The 22,950-nt window shown below is 38.7% G+C and overlaps 1 protein-coding gene across 2 annotated transcripts in view; it reads left to right on the top strand.

Annotated features, from left to right (window-relative positions):
• The first annotated feature begins 4,646 nt into the window (after window positions 1–4,646).
• Window positions 4,647–22,950, top strand: part of MTMR6 (myotubularin related protein 6) — a 41,898-nt gene continuing 23,594 nt past the window's right edge. Inside the window, exons 1-3 of one of the 2 annotated variants that reach the window (XM_044249431.1) lie at window positions 4,647–4,838; window positions 17,972–18,088; window positions 21,627–21,789. In XM_044249431.1, coding sequence (XP_044105366.1) covers window positions 4,815–4,838; window positions 17,972–18,088; window positions 21,627–21,789 — 304 coding nt within the window. In that variant the 5' untranslated portion in view covers window positions 4,647–4,814. Of the gene's footprint in view, window positions 4,839–7,787; window positions 7,840–17,971; window positions 18,089–21,626; window positions 21,790–22,950 lie in introns of those variants that run through there. The other variant, XM_044249432.1, reaches the window with a different exon arrangement.

Below are 22,950 nucleotides of genomic sequence, written 5' to 3'. Positions count from 1 at the left end.
CCATTCATTAGGCCCGAGATTTTAACTTCTGAATTTCATGTCCTGTAAGAAATTTAAATGGTCCTTTTGTCACAATTTCACTATTCTGCTTACCTCTCTGGGTATACACTTTCCTATAGTTTGCTCTTGTACCTTCTCACTAACTTGTCAGTTACCTGGTGCTTTACAGAACTTGATTTCTACTTTGTTATCTTAATTCGTTTTTTTTTTTTTTAAAGACAGGGTCATTTCCTAGCCTATTATATTATCATAAGTGGAACTTATATAGAGATTTTGGAAAAGAAATCAGTATAGAATAGCTGTTAAAAATATGGACTCTTTAGGGACGCCTGGGTGGCTCAGTTGGTTGGACGACTGCCTTCGGCTCAGGGCGTGATCCTGGAGTCCCAGGATCGAGTCCCACATCGGGCTCCCAGCTCCATGGGGAGTCTGCTTCGCTCTCTGACCTTCTCCTCGCTCATACTCTCTCTCACTGTCTCTCTCTCTCTCAAATAAATAAATAAAATCTAAAAAAAAAAATATGGACTCTTTAATCAGGGAAAGACAATTATCATATGATTTCTCTGATATGAGGAACTTGAGAGGCAGGGCAGGGGGTCGTGGGATTAGGGAAGGGAAAAAATGAAACAAGATGGGGTCGGGAGGGAAGCAAACCATAAGAGACTCTTAATCTCACAAAACAAACTAAGGTTTGCTGGGGGGTGGGGAGGTAGGGAGAGGGTGGTTGGGTTATGGACATTGGAGAGAGTATGTGCTATGGTGAGTGCTGTGAAGTGTGTAAGCCTGATGATTCACAGACCTGTACCCCTGAGGCAAATAATACATTATATGTTAATAAAAATAATTCTTAAAAAAAGAATACAGACTCTCGAGTCAGACTGTCTGGCTTTACATCATGGATCTAGGCTTTAACTCTCTGTGATATTGGGCAAGATACTTAACTTCATTGTATTCCACTTCCTTCATCTTTAAACTGAGGAAAGGAACAGTATTTTCCTCATAGCACAGGTGATGCATTTGGTACACTTTCCGTCTCCTGATAATCCCTTCGTAAGTGTTAGTTACTGTTATTACCTCTCCATGAAAATTGGTAGAAGAAAAAAAAAAGAGAAATGATAAGAGAAGAGAGTGGGGGAGGGTAGCCTGGTATGTGAGGGCAAACTGCAGATGAACAGGAAGTAGGGAAAATGACAAAAAATGTGGGAGAAACAGTATACAAAGAATTTTTATTAAGGGAGTCTTGATGGATGTTATTTAGTAAAATTCACCCTATTCTACCTTCTCAAGAGATCTTCAGTAAGAAGCTATATTAGTTTTCAATGTTTTGTTTTGTTTTAAAGCAGGATTTGTGTTTCTTTTGGATGAGATACTGTACCAACGCTGGTGTCTAGGTGGCTTGATCTTATTCTTATTTCACATATACCTACAGAAGTAAGTTTTCACCATGAAGACTGCTGAGATTAATAAGTATTTGCTTTGGCAATCTGTCTGGAGCAGAGCAGGCATTCAAAACACGAAAACAAACCAAAAAACAGACAAACCAAAACAAACCAACACCAAGACAAGTTGTATAAATATTAAAATAAAATAAAGAAAAATAAATAAATAAATAATAAAAATGAGATGCTGGCAAATTTTTAATTAGAGAAGAAAACTTAGGTGCTAATCTTTTGTAGCATCAAACACAGCAAGAAAGATGATGTAAAAATGATGATGGTGTTTTACAAAGAGCATTTTCTAGTTACAATAAGTGAAATTGCTTGCTACAAAACCCCTGGGAGACATAAAGCAGGACTTCTCCACCTCTTCACAGTTGACCTGTTGGTCTGGATAATTCTTCTTGGGGAGGTGCGGCGGGGGGCGGGGGTGGTGTCTGGTGCTCTGTAGGATGTTCACCAGCAGAGCTAACCTGCACCCACTAGATGTCAGTAGTTCTCTCCACACGTGCACCCACTTGTGATCACCCAAAATGTCTCCACAGATGGCCAGATAGCCCGGGGGACGGAATCACTTGAGACTGAGAAAAACTGAAACACAGGAATTACAAAAAGTCACCCACGATCCTCCCATCTAGAAATGTAAACTTTAAAAAAAATTTTTTTTTTTTATTCATATGACAGTGAGAGAGAGAGAGAGAGAGAGAGAGTGCACAAGCAAGGGGAAAGACAGAGGCAGAGGGAGAAGCCCGCTCCCTGATGAGCAAGAAACCCAATGTGGGACTTGATCCCAGGACCCTGGGATCGTCACCAGAGCCGAAGACAGACACTTAACCAACAGAGCCACCCAGGTGCCCCCAAATGTAAACTTTTTGTTTATACAAATAAAAATTACAAAACAGAGTCACATTGATCTTACCATTCTATAGCCAGCATATTTTTCATTCATTAATATAACATCAATATTTTTGTTATGTAATATTCTTCTGCAGCATAGTTTTGGGTTTTTTGGTTGTGCGAGTACTTTATAATTCCTTCTTCCTCCTTCCCATCCCTTGAATCATTGCTGTCCTCCCCTTCATTTCAATTATACATAAACGCACACATATACGTGTGCGTACACACATATTTGAACAAAATATTCTTTATTACATCAATAAAGAATAAGAAAATGTTTTTATTTTACTTTCACTAATTCCTTCTCCAGTGTTCTTCCTTTCCTTAAGTAGATTCAAGTTTTTGACCTGAATCATTTTACTTCTCTCGAAAGGGTATCTTTTAACATTTTTTTTCCAAGGCAGCTCTACTGGCAATAAACTTGCTCAATTTTTGTTTGTGTGAAAAAGTCTTTATTTCACTTTACTCTTCTCTTGCTTGTTCAGCCTCATCACATGTGAAGAGAAGTCAAATGTGGTTGTTATCTATGCTCTTCTTTGGGTAAACTGTTTTTTCCCTCTGGCTTTTTCAGAATTTTTCTTTATCTTTGACTTTCTATAGTTTGAAAATGATATGCAGTCTTTCTGACATCTATGCTGCTTGGTGTTCTCTGAACTTACTGGGTCTGACTTTTGGTGTAGGGCATTAATTCAAGGGAATATCTCAGACATTATTGTTCCAAATATTTGCTTATGTTCCTTTTTTCTCATCTTTAGATATTTATTACATGTGTCTGCATTTCACCTTTTGTACATGTCCAGTGGTTCTTGGATATTCTGCTCCAATTTTGTTTTTTGTTTTCAACCTTTGTTTTCTTTGTTTTTCAGTTTTGGAGGTTTCTGTTGAGATACCTTCAAGCTCTCTGTGGCTAGAGATCTCTTTCCGCAGTCATGTCCAAATTATTAATAACTCCATCAAAGGTTTTCTTCATTTCTTTTGCAGTGTTTTTTTTGTTTGTTTTGTTTTGTTTTGTTTTGTCTCTAGCATTCTTTCTTAGGATTCCCATCTCTCTCTTTACATTGTCCATTTGTTCTTGCACGTTGTCTCCTTTATGCAGATAAATTAGAGTCTTTAGCATATTAGTCCTAATTATTTTGAATTTTCAATATGATAATTCCAACATCCCTGTCATATCCAAGTCTGGCTTTGATGCTTGCTCTGTGTCTTCACACTGTTTTCTGCTCTTCAGTATGCCTTGTAAGGTTTTCTGAATTGTTGAACATGATGTAGTGGGTAAAAGAAGCTGCCAAACACTGGTGCCCGGTAAGGTTGCTTCTTGGCACTATCTCCCAGGAAGGTCGTTGCTTGTGAGTTTCTATTCCCTTAACTTGTGTATTTGCCTGCCCCTCTATCTAATTTTAGGGATAACGATTTGCCCTGTGACCTCAGTTCTCTTGCAGATCTAGGAAAAGTTGATGGTTTTTCAGTTTGTTCAGTTTTTACTTGTTAGGATCTACTATATATATAAAATATATGCATGTTATATATATACAATATGTAATATATATTTCGCCCTTTGTATATTTATTTAAGATCTGCTCCATTATTTTTAATGGATAACTGGTGTGTAGGACGTAACTACACTTCTACATAAGTAATTGTGTAGTACTGGGAATTTTTTTTTTTAAAGATTTTATTTATTTACTTATTTGACAGAGAGAAATCACAAGTAGATGGAGAGGCAGGCAGAGAGAGACAGAGGGAAGCAGGCTCCCCGCTGAGCAGAGAGCCCGGTACGGGACTCAATCCCAGGACCCTGGGATCATGACCTGAGCCAAAGGCAGCGGCTTAACCCACTGAGCCACCCAGGCGCCCCAGTACTGGGAATTTTTAAAATAATTTTATTTATTTATTTAACAAAGAGGCACAGCCAGAGAGCGAACGCAAATGCAAAAGGGGAGTGGGAGAGGGAGAAGCCGGCTTCCTGCTGAGCAGGGAGCCCCATGCGGGGCTCCATACCAGGACCTTGGGATCATGACCTGAGGGGAAAGCAGACGCTTAACGACTGAGCCACCCCGGAGACCCTAGTATTGGGAATTTTGATTGTTCACATTAAGGCTACAGTAAATCTATTTGATGATCCTTTAACAGGTTCTTCTGGGGGAGTGGAGGGTGGGAGTTGCTGTTGGTTCCGAGCCTCCACTAGCAGGTGGCGCTGTAGGACCCACGGCAGCCCCGGAAGAACCAGACGCCACTCTCTCTCGGAGGACACTCTACCCCTCCAGCCTTTGCCCCCACCCAGGCCTCGGGTTCGGGAAAGCGTTTCTAGGAGACGGCGCCCGCCGGTTGCGCCAGCGCGGTTGACGCTGGCAGGGGGCGGGCTGAAGGGCCGCGGCGCTGGGCGGCTGGTAGTTCCTGCTGGGCCTGGGTCCTTGGGTCCGCCCGGCTCTCTCGCTCCATGGTACGCTTGTGAGTGGCGTTGCCGGCGGACGTCTGCTCGGGATGGAGCACATCCGTACCACCAAGGTATTCCGACGCGGAGAACTGTTAGCCACTAGCCGTAGTCTGACCTGGCAGAGGTGGGGGGCGACGGTGGCTGGGCTGGCCCGACCGGGGCTGAGGACCGGCCCCGCGGACCGTACCCGGGCCTAGTGTGGGAGGGCAGGGCAGTTTGGGCCAGGGTAGGTGCGGAGGCCACCTGCACCTATGCGAGTGGGAGTCCCGTTTTCAGTCTTTGGTGTTGGGATGTGGACGGTTTGGGCAGCTGGGGGTTGAGTCCCATGAAATTGGTCGCGCTACACTTCTTGGGCAAAAGTGGGGCTGCTTTAGCTTCAGCTGCTCTCAGGCATTCGCTGCCCCAAAGACCGGGAAACGGGTGGGTCCCCAGATCAGCACTGTGATATTGTGTAAGCTTTTCCTTGTTCACGTTGAATTGTCCCGTGTCCCAGATTCTTGATGCAAGTTTTGGAGGCGCTGAGATCAGCACTCTGCTCCGCCTCACTTTGTTGTCTCGGTCTGCTGTCTCCGTCTCTGTGCTTCAAAACTTCATTGTCTTTAGCGTCAATAGTCAGTTAAACAGAGGAGTTACGGAGAAGCAAAACATGTTATCCCATATGTTTAAGTGTCTGATGGAACTCTTTTTCAGTTGATTTTACTAATCCCATGCTTAATTTTTCCGTGTGAAAGGCATTTATTTTTAGAAACGAACAAGTAGTATAATTCCATTACAAATATTGAAACGGAAGGAAATGGCATCAACATAGTAACAAGTTACGTTACCAAGAATTACTTAGTTCAGCTTCAGCCTTGGGAGAAAGAAAGCATAAATAGGACAAGAAGAAGAACTGAATAATGTAATTTTAAGATCGCCTGGAGCCTAACAAAATCAGGGCGATTACCCATTGTGAATCCTGACTCCTGGTGTTTTGCTAAAGCCATCACTCAATTGCCGTGCATCCTAAAGTTACAGTTCATTTAGAAGAAATAGCGACATACGTTATCTTCATTTGTCCGATAATAATTTGAGGTCTGTGTCATTAAAATGCTTCACGAACCTTTTTAAGGTGTCATGGATTTTTGTTAGAGCTTGTTTATAACATTGCACATACTATAATAATTGAAGATGCTAAAAACTAACCCCTTTTTAAAAATCTTTTTTTTTTTTTTTTTCCCCTTGTCTATGGCCATACCACCCTGAAAGCCTCTGATCTGGTCTGATCTCGGAATCTAAGCAGGGGAGGGCCTGGTTGGTACTTGGATGGGAGAGAAGAATCTTTTTTTTTTTTTTTCCTTAGGAGAAGAATGGTAAAATAACTATAATTCAAGTTGCTGGCTCTTAAAGTTTGAAAATGGAAGGGTGGTTTAGTAAATAACCAAACTAGTAGAAAACACAGAGATGGAAAAGAGGACTAGATCATGCATCAGATCAGGTTCTTGTCCTGGTTCCAGGGTTCCAACTGTGTATTATATAGTAGTTTTTCACAGTGGGCCTATCCTGACAGTTTAGTGAGGTCCTTTTATGACTTTAAGGAGCAGAAGATTCGTGAATAATTTTCTATTAAAATTACTTTTCAGGTTGTGCTCTTTCATTACTTTGAATTCCTCTTCTAGCATAAGACCACCAGTAATCTTGCATAATCGTAAGTGGCTGTAGGTACGCTGCATTGAAACTAATACTAACTAGGTCCCAGTTATGTGCCAGGCACAGGACAGACACTGGCTATAGAGCAGTGAGCACGATAGACATGAATCTCACTGTGCATTATGATAATTGCTGTGTGAATTATAATATTTTCACAAATTATGACTTATTATTAGAAGATTGTTATGAACGTACCCTATTGCATTATTATACTATTTTCCATAACCTTCACTTGGACATGGTTAATTTACTGCAAAAATGATTGTATTTCAAAACTAAAAATGAATTGCTTTTAAGTTTACTTAGCTATTTTGAACTATGCAGTTTAGTCACTATGATCAAGAATTGACCGTAGAGTAGTCCCACGTAACTATTTATTTGTTCTATATTAAGACAGCTATATCTGAAAAGTAATAATTAGGGGCACCTGGGTGGCTCAGTGGTTAAGCCGCTGCCTTCGGCTCAGGTCATGATCTCAGGTCCTGGCATCGAGTCCCACATCAGGCTCTCTGCTCTGCAGGGGGCCTGCTTCCCTTCCTCTCTCTCTGCCTGCCTCTCTGCCTACTTGTGATTTCTCTCTGTCAAATACATAAATAAAATCTTTAAAAAAGAAAAGTAATAATTACCATTTCTTGAGCAACTCTATGTCAGTGTAGCTAACTACACAATATTACTTTATAGAATTTATAATTTCACAAGTAATGCTAATTTATACACAATTGTCCTAATTTCTTAAATAACCCTGCCAGTTGGGTACATTATCAGCATTTGCAGATGAGAGGGAAATAGGCTTGGAGAGTTGAAGTAATCTTACCTCATGAGGGGGTAGAGTGAAGATTTAAACTAGTGTTTGTCATCATTTTCTTTTCGTTACTTCTCTAGTTTTAAACTAATTGTTAAAATGTATTAATACTCAGAAGTGAATCCTAATGATAATTCTAAGAGCTTTTTTCCCTCTAAACCCTTTTCTTGACATTTTTGTATTGTTTATGGTTTTTTTTAAATTGTTACCGCTTATGAACCAGAGATTTATCAGATAAATATTTTAGCTGAGTACTGACTAAATGGCTTTATAGTGATAAAGTTCAGGAACAGATATAATACCATCCTGTTTTGGTCACATTTCGTTTACTTCCTGTATAGCATCACTAAAGATGTCCAGTCTGAATTTGTATTTCTGAAAGACTGTTTCCAAGCTCTGCCTATCATTTTGAGTTCTAATTTCGCCATAATGAGGTAGTCTTGCCAGGAAACAACGGTAAATACGCAGAGACAGTTCTTCTTTATGCAGTCTTTCTCCTTTCCCTGCCAGGCTCCGGGGCTTTGGCTGACATCATCTGTTGCTGTCCAATGAAGTGCTGTTTGTGAATGGAACTTTACAGAACTGTACGGAAGAATCTTTTCCTAAACTATATATGGAAGACTGCTCTCTAGAGTTTGTTAAGGAATGCAATCTCCCATGAAAATCTGACCCCATTAGGGCTCAAGTTGAATTATTCCAAAAGTAACACCTAGTTTGTTCTTAACTTGCTACCCGTTTTTGTCATTAGAATGTGCAATCATAGGTGTTATGTACACAAATATGTGGAATCAGTTACAAAGAGGAAAAGAGATGCAAACTAAGAATGACTAAGAGTAAGAGCCAGTAGATTGTGGGGAGCAGCACCTGAATGCTTTTCCTCACATGAAGTGCTATTTTGACTCACTAATATTATCCCATTATATAGGTGAGAAAACTAAAATTTGCAGAAATTAAATAACTTGTCCCGACTCAAACAGCTCGTTCTAATAAGGGCGAGGTGGAGCTGGGAACTTGAATCCAGGTCTTTGTTTTTTTTTGTTTTTTAAAGATTTCATTCATTTATTTGACAGACAGAGGTCACAGAGAAGCAGGCAGAGAGAGAGGAGGAAGAAGCCTCCCTGCTGAGCAGAGACCCCAATGCAGGGCTCGACCCCAGGACCCTGGGATCATGACCTGAGCTGAAGGCAGAGGCTTTAACCCACTGAGCCACCCAGGCGCCCAGAATCCAGGTCTTTGTGATACCAGTCCTGTTCTCTTAACGGTAACACTCCTCTGCCTCACAGAGTAATGGTCTAATCAAGAGATTTGAGGGGTGCCTGGGTGGCTCAGTTAAGTGTCTGCCTTCACCTCAGGTCATGATCCCAGGATCCTGGGGTCAAGCCCCAGATGGAGCTACCTGCTTAGTGGGGAGTCTACTTCTCCTCCTCCCTGCCCCCACTTGTGCACCTGCACATGCTCCCTCTCCCTCTCTCAAGTAAATAAATAAAATCTTTTTAAAGTAATTAAATAAATAGATTTGAGTAGTAAGATAGGTCAGTATGAGTAGGACTGGAAGGATCATAGGGGATGGAGGAGAGTAACTTAGGTGATAGGATTTGGTCTAGTAAATAGCCTGTTCTGAGGGTATAGGGTTAGGGAAAAGGTGTGGTCCAAAAGAATAAATTTGGGAGTTGTCATTGTTTAGGCAATCATTGATGTTTTCTTTTACGGATGAGTTTATGCAAGGAGTACTTGTAAAGGCTTGAAAGTTAAAACCCTAGGAATACTTCCAAAGGGTCAAGCAGAAGAAGAGGATTCAGAGAAAGAGTATTAGGGATTTAATGGGAAGAGGTGAATCACAAGAAGGGAAGCCTTCCCTGTTCTGATTTCCTTCTTTGCTGCCCCTTCTTCTGCTTTCTCCTTTTCTTAGGGCCTGGTACTGTTCTGTGTATGGGGAAATGGTGGTTTGCAGACAAAAGTCCCTGCCATTCCAAAACTTATTTTCTTGCTGGGGGAGACATAACAGTAAGCAAAGTTAATAAGGCAAATATATAATATGGTAGATGGTATTGAATGCTGTAGAGAGTGCCAGGGTGAGGTTGGGGGAGAACAGTTGTACACAGGGTAGTTAGGGAAGTCCTTACAGTGATCGTGACATGAGTACAGACTGAAGTGATGAGGGAACAAGCCATCTTCCCAGGGGCAAGGAGTGGGGAGGAGAGGCTGGGAGAAGCCTGTGTTGGACATGCCTAGTTAGTAAAAACTAGCAAGAAGACTGGTGTGGCTAGATCAGAGGGAGTGAAGGGGAGAGCACAGTAGGAAATTAAAGTTGGGGACAGGGGTAAGCCTTGAAAGCTGATGTGAAATCTTTGCTTTTACTGAGTGAGACAGGAAGCCATTCATGGAAAGTCACCTGTGTCCAGTGTTGCAGAAAAACAAAATACGATCGGACTGAAAAGTGCCCTTGGGTTTATGATCTGTTTTGTTTGGTGATTTATGCACCCAGAAGCTGTTGCAGGAACTTGGGATACGTGAGCAAAGAAAGATGAAAATCTCTGCCCTGTTGAGGGTTATCTTCCACTTCACAAAGGCAATTTGATGCTCTTTCTTTTTGAAAGAGTGTGGAATAATGATACTAAGAGTCCCAAATGGGTGCCTGGCTATAGGGGTAGCTTACAAGTCAGAGAAGCCATGACAGTGTGTTTTTTGCTTCAATAGCCCTTGTTTTATGTAGTTGTAAAGTACAACTGTTGGCTACCGAACGTTGATTGAAGATGGCCATTGGTCCTTTTTTGTCCCAAAGGCCACTTGATGTCTGAATATTCTGGATATGATACTGAGTATGTGTGGTCTGTATGTTTTTTCATTTCCAGCTTTGTATAATCAGCTGAAATTTGAACTTCCTGTTTAGAGTACCTTTTAGTGCAGGCCCAAAGTTGGCAACAATTCAACTAAATGTGCCTCAAAAAATGTGTTGGCATTCCCCATCCTTACCATAATGACTACACCCTCCAGTTCTCTTCTCCCTTCTCCCTACTCTATTTCTACTTTGTTTATTCTTTCTCTTCCCAAAAGCTTGTTTTTCTTCCCCGTTCTCTTTTCCTCATGATCATAACTATAATTAAAGGGTCCGAACACTATTTCCATAGCATCTCAGTGCTAGTGACCAGGAAGAGATTGCTTCCTAAATACCTGACTTAAAACATTTCCAGGAAAGCATTGGGAAAAATCTGTGGCGACATCTGTAAAGTACTTTCAGTTCTTTGGTGAAAAAAGGAAATACGAGGCAGCAGTTGGTGCTTAGAAGTTGGCTACGTCTCTGGTTTGAAATTTCTGTGCTGATAATTTTAGCAAAGAAAAAGCTCTGCTTTCTTTTGTTTTTTATATTTACCTTATTTGCAGCTAAGAACAGAATAATCAATCAGTAAGTTTTCTCAGAACCTAAAGTTTCTCCAGAGCCTAAAGTATTAAATAAATGTTTTGGAATAATGTTCAGATTAATTTTATTATCAGTCATATACATATGGCAGTTGCCATATTGAAGCAGTCATGTAATGAATTTTCTATTATATGTTCTTGATTTGAATATAACTTTCCATTTACTAAGGTAATAAATAATCCTCAATTTATTAAAGTCCTTCATAGTCTCTTTTCTCTCAGATTTTCTTTTCTTTTTATACCTTATCTTAGTAAATGGCAACCAGTCTGACAAGCTTAACATCTTCAAGAAGCCTCTATTTCTCCTTCCTTCTCACATTGGTTTCATTATCTCAAGATGGGCTTTCTCTTTATCCTGTCTATTGTAGCTTAATCATATCCTGTCTATTGTAGCTTATCATATCTCTCCCAGGCAGCCCTAGATAACATCATTAGCCTTTTACCAGGTTACCCACCTCCACTCTCTTCTCTATTCTGCATTTTCTCCACATTGCCACTGGAAAGATCTTTAAAACTGTAAAACCGTATTTTGGTCACAGGCTACTGTGCTTAAAATACTCTATCCTTTTATCTACAACATAGATGCTCTACCTTAACAGGTATTTCTTTTTCATCAAATGTTATTGCCTGTCCCCTTTTTATGTTCTCTCTCTTCTACTGAGAATTCTGTATTTTCTGTGTTATAGTTAAGAAAATTTTGTTCAGCTTTGCTTTCAATATTATATTACGAAAACTTTTTTTTTCCAGCTGTATGACACATTAGAATATTGAATTTGCTTTTAAAGTCTATGTGCCTCCTCCTTCCTTTCTCTGTTTGAATTTGAACATTAGTTTAAAACAGAACTTAACTCATCAGCTTACTAACTTGCTAACAGTAGTCATTTTTGCAAACGTCTGAGCACTTTATTGCTTACGGTTTGTCAAGCAAACTTGGAGTAAAGTACCTACATATATTATCCAACCTTACTTACTACAACCCTTAAGGAAGAGATTGTTGTCCTTATTTTATACATAAAGAAAATGAGATCCAGACAATTTGGACTTTAGTTGATAGCCAGTAAATTTCTGTGGAGTGAATCAATAAACTGTCTTTCCTGAAAATGTATGTTTATGTGGATGTTCTTCAAAGATGTGTGTTGGGGGGGTATGCATACAACCATAATGCAGTTGTGTATTTTAAGGGACCATAGTTTTAAGTGGGAGGACTACACAAGCTGGGGCCTTAAATATTGGGAAAAGAGCATAAAGACAGAGAAGGAACCTAACTTAATGAAAGTTAAGAGCAAGAGGGATTAGAAGGAATATCAGTTGTGTAAAAATGACCTGTGAGCTTCTTAAAAATACTGATCTTTGGGGGCATCTGGGTGGCTCAGTTAGTTAAACATCTGATCCCAAGGTACTGGAATCGAGCCCCATGTGGGGCTCCCTGCTCAGAGGGGAGTCTGCTTCTGCCTTTCTCTCTGCCACTCCCCCTTTTGTGTGCATGCCTTCGCTCTCTCAAATAAATAAATAATTAATAACCTTTAAGGAAAAGGCAAATTTTTGTTCTCCATCCATCTCCTGAGATGACTGAGTGAAGTTGAGTGGGGTTTAGGATTTATATTTATGCAGAGTTTCCGAGATGATTCAAATGAACAGCTAGGTTTTGGGACTTGAATGTAGGTAACCAGAATTAAAGATCAATAAATGGAATTTCAGATAATTTTGGATGTAGAAATTAGGGGGAATCAAGAAATGGGCGTGGAGTGTAAGGAAGAGTATTTTTAACTTGAATTTCCAATCTTGATAAGCCCGAAAGAACTATGTAGTGTTATGCAACTCTAGAGGAAGAGTGACTTTGTCATAATTGGGTGATGGGGTGGGAATAGCAGACTGAGAGTGCACACGTGTATTTAAAAACCAAAAAAGCTGAACTATAACTGTACACTCTTAGTAATTTTTCTGCTTATTTTAAGTTTGTTCATTTATTTGTAAATTACTGAATATTTACTATTCACCTTCTATGTAGGGAAAAGGTGGCAGAGAGAAATGAGGGACAGTAAATGTTACAGAGAAGAACTTGATATAATAAATCTCTTGAGTGATTTCAGCAAGAGACCACTGGTAAGCTGTGGGCACCTTCTGTTTTCCCCCTGTGGGAAATGTTTCTATGGCCTTTCACTCTAGTTCAACAAACATTTATTGTGTCAGGTGCTGTATCAGTCATTAGGTGGCCAGACATAAATAAGAGACAGTTCTTGTCCTGGGGTGTGTTACAGCTTTAGTGGAAGAGATGGACACGTGAACAGATGCTTTACAATGTAGAAACTACTCCAACAGTAGTGGAAGGTGCAGATTTTAAAAATATTTAGGCTATAAAATTTGTTAGGAATTGGTGGTTAATTGAATATTGGTGGTGAAGAGGAAGTCATAGGATGATTACCAGATTTCTAATGTGGGTGACTGGATGAGGATGGAGTTATATTAACTCTAATCAGAAATACAACCTACTTATGAGGGGTGAGGGAAAATTAGTTTCATTTTCTGTATGCTTAACATGAATCTTAAGACATCTAAGTAGAGCAATATAGTATAGTATGGTGGGATGGTGTTCTACCTCAAGAATCAGACCTATGACATAGGGTTATTACTATGCTACTCAACTTACTACTGTTACTAGCTGTGTGGTGTTGGGACATTTAACTAACTTCTCTAAGTCTCAGTTTCCATATAGAGATTAATAGTATTTACTACATAGGAATTGTGAAAATTAAATAATGTATGTTAAACACTTTTAGTACTGGTCATATAATAAGACCTCAATACTATGTCAGTAATTATTATCGTTATTATGTGTATCGCAGGCAGTGTGAACTCAGGAAAGCTCAGAGTTGGGCATTTAATTAGGAGAGTCATTAACGTATAGGTTAAAATAATGACAGTGGATAAGATGCCTATAGAGAATGGAGCCCCTGAAGACGAATAGTAATGAATAGGGGATGGACAGAAGAGGGCAAATGAAAGTGGTGTGGTTGTTTTGCATGTAGACAATTGTGTGTAGAGAATTTGTGTGTTGCCAAGAAGTTATTTATGGCTTATGATTGAAGCCTAACAAGAAATGTTTACGATCTTTTGAAAATCCACAGATTAAAAAACTTCATATGGACTTCAAAAAAGGCAAACTTTCTGATGGAGGCATAATACTCCATAGTGTATATGGACCACATCTTCCTTATCCATTCGTCCGTTGAAGAGCATCTTGGTTCTTTCCACAGTTTGGCGACCGTGGCCATTGCTGCTATAAACATTGGGGTACAGATGGCCCTTCTTTTCACTACTTCTGTATCTTTGGGGTAAATACCCAGTAGTGCAATTGCAGGGTCATAGGGAAGAGCTATTTTTAATTTCTTAAGGAATCTCCACACTGTTCTCCAAAGTGGCTGCACCAACTTGTATTCCCACCAACAGTATAAGAGGGTTCCTCTTTCTCCACATCCTCTCCAACACACGTTGATGCCTCCATCAGAAAGGATAAATACCCAACTTTTGTAGCAACATGGACAGGACAGGAAGAGATTATGCTGAGTGAAATAAGTCAAGCAGAGAGAGTCAATTTTCATATGGTTTCACTTATTTGTGGAGCATAACAAATAACATGGAGGACATAGGGAGATGGAGAGGAGAAGGGATTTGAGGGAAATTGGAAGGGGAGGTGAACCATGAGAGACTATGGACTCTGAAAAACAATCTGAGGGGTTTGAAGGGGCGGGGGCTGGGAGGTTGGGGGAGCCGGGTGGTGGGTATTAAGGAGGGCAGTTTTGCATGGAACACTGGGTGTGGTGCAAAAACAATGAATTCTGTTACGCTGGGGGGAAAAAAAAAGCAACCTTACTGTTCAGTTAAGTAAGTGGTAAACATCAACCACCACTCCCTTTAAACTACTTGCCAAAATCCTTTTTTATATCACTTTTGAGTAGTTTGTGAAGTGCTACAAAATGATGTTGGCACAAATTGTTTGAGTAGTGTTGATACTTTATAGTAACCTTTATTTCCATATATATTCATTAATTCTCTTCTTTAGAGCCATTAACACTTTGCTTTAATTGCTTCAGAGATAAGGCAGATGAGATTTATATTATGGTATTGCTCTTGGTTAGTTTCAAGTCTAGTGCAATTGAAGGGGAGTCAACAGTAATTGATCCCATTGTTTTCTTTTTTTAAAGAATTTATTTATATATTTGACAGAGATCACAAGTAGGCAGAGGGGGAGGAGTGGGGTGGGAAGCAGGCTCCCTGCTGAGCAGAGAGCCTGATGCAGGGCTGGATCCCAGGACCCTGAGATCATGACCCAAGCCGAAGGCAGAGGCTTAACCCACTGAGCTACCCAGGTGCCCCAATTCCATTGTTTTAAAAGGGTTTAAATTTAAGGTTTTTTTTCAAAGTGAGTTGTATAATGAAGTTAGATTTTTAATTAAGGAAGAAATGGTCCTAGACAATGAAGTAAATGCTGATCTCCAAGAGAAATTTTCATACTGGTTATAAGAAGGAGGTTTTCCAATTAGCTTAAAGGACAATGTGTATAATGATTTGACAATTTTTAAATTTTTTAAAAAGATTTTATTTATTTATTTGAGAGAGATCACAAGTAGGCAGAGAGACAGGATGGAAACAGGCTCTCCTCTGAGCAGAGAGCTCGATGCAGGGCTTGATCCCAGGAACTGGAGACCATGACCTGAGCCAAAGGCAGAGGCCCAATCCACTGAGCCACCTAGGCACCCTGATCTGACAATTTTTATGTGTCAGATCAACTGTTAGACCTGAGCTACATAAATTAGGTCATATCTCTCTAAGTTTCCAGAAGAAAGTATTAAAACTCAAATTCATTTTCACCCCATACAAATAAAATTTTGTATCAAATATAGGCATTTTAATTTTTTAAAGATTTTATATATTTGTTTGACAGAGAGTTCACAAGTGGGCAAAGAGGCAGGCAGAGAGAGAAGGGGAAGCAGGCTCCCCGCCAAGCAGAGGGCCCGATGCAGGCTCTATCCCAGGACCCTGAGATCGTGACCTGAGCCGAAGGCAGAGGCTTAACCCACTGAGCTACCCAGGAGCCCCTAGGCATTTTAATTTTACATTTAAATTTTAACTTACTGGGCACCTGGGTGGCTCAGTGGGTTAAAGCCTCTGCCTTCAGCTCAGGTCACGATCCCAGGATTCTGATTGGACTCTCTGCTTGGCGGGGAGCCTGCTTCCTCCTCTCTCTCTCTGCCTGCCTCCCTGCCTATGTGTGATCTTTGTCTGTCAAATAAATAAATAAAATCTTTAAAAATAATAATAATAAATAAATTTTAACTTACTTGAACAGCTGTTATTTTAAATTTTTAAAAAAGCCCTGGAATTAAATTTCTTTGGGGGAGTTAATTAGCTTTTTACATGGTAGTTATTATTTTGGAAATCATAATTTCATAATGAGGGACATTTTACTTCTATTTTAGTAAGGAAAAAGAAAATATATGTGGGGAGAAGTACAGAATTAATGAGATAATTGTTAGTAATCTGGTTTTGAAGACATACAAGTTAAAGAACTATCTACAACCTGCTGTTATAGCTGTGAATTAAAAATTTTATGTTGGTTGTTTTACTCTTTTTTCCCCTCCTGAAGAGAATGGACAGCAATAAATAATTGTGTTTTCAAAACAGTAGTCCCTTACACAGTCCTGGCCAACTCTAACCCCACTCTCAAGTGGCAGCCGTGTGTGTGTGTGTCTGTGTGTGTGTGTGTGTGTGTGTGTGTACTATTAAAGAAGAAGTACTATGTACCTCACCGTCTCAGCTGCTAGAAGACATAGAGCCAGTACATGATATAATCTGTAATGGAATTCGGAGCCAGGAGGAACTAACTAAAAAGCTGAGACATTAAGTAAGTCAGTTAATTTTCTGAGGATTCCAGTTAGGAGAAAGGGCATCATCAAACCCCGAAGAATGCTTAGCACTTGGCTAAGCAGAATAAACTGTCTTAAGAAGGGAGAATGAGTGTGAGTATGAGTAAAAGCACAGAGCTGACCACGAAACACTGTCTTGGGTGGAGTGGTGAGGAGAATATAGAAATTAAGTTGGACTTTGCAACCATTTAAGTGTTTCTTGATTTAATTTTTCTGATAGTTTACCTCCATGATGCTCGATATATTACTTGATTTGCTAACTTAAATATATGGACTCTTGCATCTGTCAGAAGGCTAAAATTAATAACACAGGAAACAACAGGTGTTGGTGAGGTTGTGAAGAAAGGGAAACCCTCTTGCACTGCTGGTAGGAATGTAAACAGGTGCAGCCACTCTGCAGAACAGTATGGAAGTTCCTCAAGAAGTTAAAAATAGAACTGTCCTATGATCCAGCAATTGCGCTACTAGCTATTTACCCATAAGATATAAAAATACAGATCCAAAGGGGCATATGCACCTCAGTGTTTATAGCAGCATTATTAACAATAGCCAAACTATGGAGAGAGCCCAAATGTCCATCAACTGATAAGTAGATAAAGAAAATGTGTGTGTGTGTGTGTGTGTGAATATATATATATATATATATAATGGAATATTACTCAGCTGTCAAAAATTATGAAATTTGCCAATTGCAATGATGTGGATGGAGCTAGAGGATATTATGCTAAGTAAAATAATGTCAGAGAAACATAAATAACTTATGATCTGACTCATATGTGGAATTTAAGAAAGAAAACAGATGAACATATGGGAAAGAGGAAAGGAGACATAGAAGAGAGGGAAATAAACCATAAGAGACTCTTAATGGTAGAGAATAAATTCATGGTTGATACTGGGAGATGGTGGGGGATGGGCTAGATAGGTGGTGGATATGTAAGAGGGCACTTGTGATGAGCACTGGGTATTGTATGTAAGTGATCAATCACTGAACTCTACTCCAGAAACTAGTATTCACTGTATGTTAAATAATATTTAAATTAAAAAATATATGGGCTCTTGGATATGAAAACTGTTGTTTATCATGTGCCTCTTTCCTGTTCCCCTTAGTATTTGTGTGTTTTTGTTTTTTGTTTTTTTTTTTAACAGAGTTCCTTTATGGGTTGTATTTCTAACTCTAAATTGTACCTGTTATTTGTGGTTTACATGTTCCCCAAGATATGTGAAATTTAATGTTCAACATTAAATAGACTCATGTTTTTTAATAGAAAGGGGAAAAATTTGAAAATGGTGCATTTAAATCATGAGATAACAAAGAATTTGTATGATTTTTGAAATGACAGATAACTTTTTTTTCTTTTCTTTTCCTTTTTTCTAGGTTGAGCAAGTGAAATTACTTGACCGATTCAGTACCAGCAACAAGTCGCTAACAGGAACACTCTATCTTACGGCCACACATCTATTATTTATAGACACTCATCAGAAAGAAACCTGGGTAAGAAGGGCATCTGCTGTACTGCCTACCATACTTAGAGTAATGGACTTAGCCTATTGCTGTATTTCATTTTGATCAGTACAAAAAATTTAATGAAAAAATTTTTCATAGTCACATGATCACATCTCCTCTCTCTCCTAATAAAACAAGGATACCGTGTAGAATATGGAGCTCTTGTCTATGGCCATACCACCCTGAACATGCCTGATCTCGTCTGATCTCAGAGCTAAGCAGGGTCGGGCCTGGTTAGTACTTGGATGGGAGAATATGGAGCTCTTTTATAGGATATAGCACGATTCTTTATCTGCATTAATAATTATAAAATACCTGCTTGTTCCTTTCAGTTTTTAAAAATGATTTAAGTAATAGATGTACATGTTTAATATTTAATAGTTTAAATGGCATAGTCCATGGTATTTTTAAAAAATATTTTATTTATTTATTTGAGAGAGAGAATAAAAGTGCACCTGATCCATGGTATCTTTATACTAAATTGCAATTATGGTGTTTTTTAATCGATTGTAGGTCAAATAATATAGTAATGGATATTTTGTGTCTATTTCTTCCTGTATTTGCCTGGGAGTAAAATTACTGGTGCTTAGATAAGTATGTATTTTCCTTCACTAAATGTGCCCCACTCCAAAGTAGTTGTCTCAAAATATTCTCATCAGTAGAGTGTGATATATTGTCCACCGTCGTCAGCACCATTGATACTGTTAGCTTTAAAATTTTTGCCTCTCTGGTGGATGTGCAATTGTGATTTTAAATTACTGATTACAAGGAAGTTGTCCTTTCGGATATTGTGGACTTTAGATTTCCTTTGCTTTTTCTCTTGGGCTGTTTGTCTTTTTATTGGCTTTATATGAGTCTGGTTTTTAATGTTTTGTCTGGTATGTGTTTTGTAGATAATTTCTCCCAGTGTGTGGCTTATCTTGAATGTATACATGTCTTTGAATTAAAGTTTAAAATTTTAGTGTATTAGATTTTTCATTTCTTCTTTTATGGTTTATGCTGTTTTCTGACTAGGGATTCTAACTGTCATAAAGATTCTCTTGTATTTTTTTCTAAAAGTTTACATTTTGTATTTCAAGTATAAGTTGTTAATAATATGGAAAATATTTTCTTCGATGATATAACTTAGGGATTCATTTTTATTTTTATTCTTTTTATTATTATATGTATACTGGTGCCATTTATCGACAGTTTCAGTGCATTAATGTGTAGTATCAACTCTGTTATAAATACAGTGAGAGTTTGCTTTTGAACTCTGTTCTGTTCTTTTGATATATTGATTCCACTTACAGGAGCATACTGCTTTATTGACTCTAGCTTTTTAATACAATTTCTCTTTTATTGTACTCTCTTCATTTCCCCAGGAAGGCCATCCAATTTATATGTGATTGCATTAAATAAGTCAAGATATTTACCTGAGATGTTGATCTCAGAGATGTATTCCCTCAAGGCACTGGAGCTCTTCCCTGTCCAGTGCTGGCCCAGGAACTGTCAAGGGTTTCACCAAGCAGGGCCTGCCTTGTCAGATCATTCATTCTCATTCACTCAGTCTACCCTTCATTTGTCCATCTGCCTCAGTGTCTTCTCAGTATGTTTTCCATCTCCTAGAGATAGACAGGGAAGTTCCCCGATGGACCTCTTGCAGATGTCGGGAACATAGTTTGGGAGCAGCAAAAAAGTCTGTATTATTCTCTCTGATTATTGTCTTTAAAATGCTTTTTTGTCAGTATATTCCCATATGTCTCTCCTGAATAAAATCTGTTTAGTACATTTGGTCCATAAAAATGAACATTTTAGATCTAGAAGGAGGCTTACTAACTTTATATTTTTCTTATTTTACAGATTATTATTTTTTCAAGATCACATAACTAGTTAGCGGCAGAGCCAGGTCTCTCCAACATTTTCTTCTTGCAAATAATATTGGGTTTTAATTAGAAACACAATAGTGATGTAGTAGCTTATTGTCTCTTATTCTCTATTTTGATGTTACTATTATTCAGATCATTTTGAATAACTTGGCACAGGCCTGCTAATATAAATGTCAGTGCTAAATCTTAGCCACCGGTTGGGTTATTTGTAGCAAGTACTAAATATCTGTGTTTTATATACTTTTTATGTCTGTAGAACAAGTTCTTATTAATCTTTTTTAAGCTTTTCTTCATTATTTTATGCACTGAATCTTGCATGAGAACTTTAGAAAATACAAGTAATTAATATTAACATTTAATATTATAATCATATAATATATATGTGTGGTATATATAATCATCCATCTCTTACTCTGCCACAAAAAAGGAAAAAGCAGTCTGGGATTTTTTTACTGTACTTGTATTAAAGTTTTAGATTAATTTGTGATGCATTGATTTCTTGCCATGTTTGAGTTTTATCACTCAGGAACCTGCTATGACTCTAAGATCTTTGACTTTCTAGAAAAACATCTTATAAATATTTTAAATTCATAGGAATGGGATTGAGAAAAAGAAAACTTTTTATTTTTAGTAGCAAACAATATTAGAACTGGTATGAATGATAATCATATTTAAAAATACTGAGTTTATAGTAGGACTTTCTGTTCATTCAATAAACATTGTGATAGAGGTATAAGCAAAGACACTTGTAGTGCTCATTTGGTCAAATTTTAAGTTTGGATTTATAAGGTATAACATTTGTAACTTTTTTTTGAATAGGGTGATTATAATGCTTCAGATACCGTGGTAAGTGCTAGAGATAGAATGATGCTCAGCTTAGTCATAGTATTGCTCCTTACGAAGTTCCCAGCATCTGGCTAGAGAAATACACATTCACTATACAAAGAATTACTCATGTTCTAAGTGAAGGAAAAGTATAGGCATAAGAAAATGGAAGGGATCTAACTTACTTGGGAAAGGCAATGGGGGTCTTCAGGCTGTTCTTCTTGATGATGAGGTTTAAACAAAGGCCAGAAATAATACTAGAAGTCCCTAGATGAAGAAGTAGATCTATGATTTCCTAGTTAGTAGGAGCAACTCAGTGTATATAAAGAAGGTTGGTGCATTTGAGGAGCCAAAGAGAGGACTCTGTCACTCAAACTTGATGTGGGGAAGGACTTGAAATGAGTCTAGAGCCAGAGTCTAGTAAATGACATGACTAGATTACCCTTTATTTATTTTTTTTTAATTGCTTTTTAACGGTCACTCACCTGCCCTGTAGAAAATGGGTTAGAGGGGGTCAAGAGTAGATATGGGGAGAACTTTTAGGAGGCTACTTACAATGGGAGCATTACAGCTAGGGGAGTGACAGTGGACATGGAGAGAAGTAGAGAGGTTACAGAGGTATGTGGGAGATGTAGTTCTCAGGGTTTGATGATGTACTGAGTATGTGGAGTGATGGACAACGAGTCAGAGAGCATAGTTCTGGCTTAGGCATTCAGTCACAAGTTTTGAGTACTTTGTTTGAAGAGGGCATTTCTAACATGCATGTGTTCTGGAGTAGAATACGATATTTAGCCCTTTTTTATGATGCTGATCATGTTTTTTTCATGTTGTAGATATTGCACCACCATATTGCCTTAGTAGAGAAACTAGCTTTGACTACTTCTGGATGCCCACTTGTGATTCAGTGCAAGAACTTCAGGATTGTGCATTTCATTGTTCCCAGAGAAAGAGATTGCCATGATATTTACAATTCTTTGCTACAACTATCAAAACAAGGTACTGTTTTTAGAGACCAAAGCTTACTTAATTTTGAGATGGATTATCTAAGATACGTAATATGCCATTGTTACTTTATAATTGAAGTTACCCTTAAGTTCTTGTGTACTCTATTCCAAAAAATTGGGCTTGGAACTAATTAGATGCTTCTGCTCTAAATTTTTAGAATGATTTCCAAAGAACGGGTAAGAGTAAGGAAAAAAGTTAAGCATTAAAAAAAAAAAAATAGAGTATAGATTGTTTTTTTAAAGATTTTACTTATTTATTTGACAGACAGAAATCACAAGTGGGTAGAGAGGCAGGTAGAAGAGAGAGGGGTGAAAGCAGGCTTCCCTTCTGAGCAGAGAGCTTGATGTGGGGCTCAGTCCCAGGACCCTGGGATCATGACCTGAGCCGAAGGCAGAGGCTTTAACCCACTGAGCCACCAGGTACCCCTAGAATACAGATTTTTAAAACTATTGATTTATATTACTGTTTTTAAAGTTTGTCGGTGGCCAACAGTGCAGCTCCCCCCACCCCCACCCCCCGAGTGGGTATCCACAACCACTGGGAATAACTTGGGAATTGATTGTTAAATGAAAAGTTAAGGAAGGTCAAACTCCTCTGGTAGCACTGGGACCAATGAATTTAATTGATCATAGTGGAGCACAAGTGAGATGACCAGAGGGAAAAGAGAGGGTGAATCCTACTTCAGGAGGTAGGTAGTAGGAGGAATGAGAAGAGTGTAGGCCAGAGAAAGGAATCCTGTCACTATGCCTTTGGGATCTGGAGGCTGCCCCCACCAACATGACTTGAATTATGTAGATTTCTCCATGTAGATTTCTCCAGGAGACATAGCACACTGGTTACTGAATGTTACTTTGTTGTTGAACACCTGGACTGCAGTGATCTAGGAGAGAAGGGTGTGTCTAGGAGCAGGGATCTGCACATCCTTCTCTCCTAACACATAAAGCCTGTAGCATTTACCCATTTTCCCAAGTTAAGCCAGATCTTATAGTAAAGATGGTTCCGTCACTTTAGGGGCTTAATATTATTCAGGACTAAGTGCTCTCTGAAGCTTTGTGCAACCATTGCCACTGCCCTATATAGGAATGTATATGCAAGTTCATGTTCTTTAGGCCACCTCTAGTTTTTTATCTCAGCATTTAGTATTTCCATTTT

The sequence above is a fragment of the Neovison vison genome, chromosome 5, assembly GCF_020171115.1.
Source record: "Neovison vison isolate M4711 chromosome 5, ASM_NN_V1, whole genome shotgun sequence".
Lineage (NCBI taxonomy): Eukaryota > Metazoa > Chordata > Mammalia > Carnivora > Mustelidae > Neogale > Neogale vison.
This window is presented reverse-complemented; position numbering and strand designations above follow the sequence as displayed.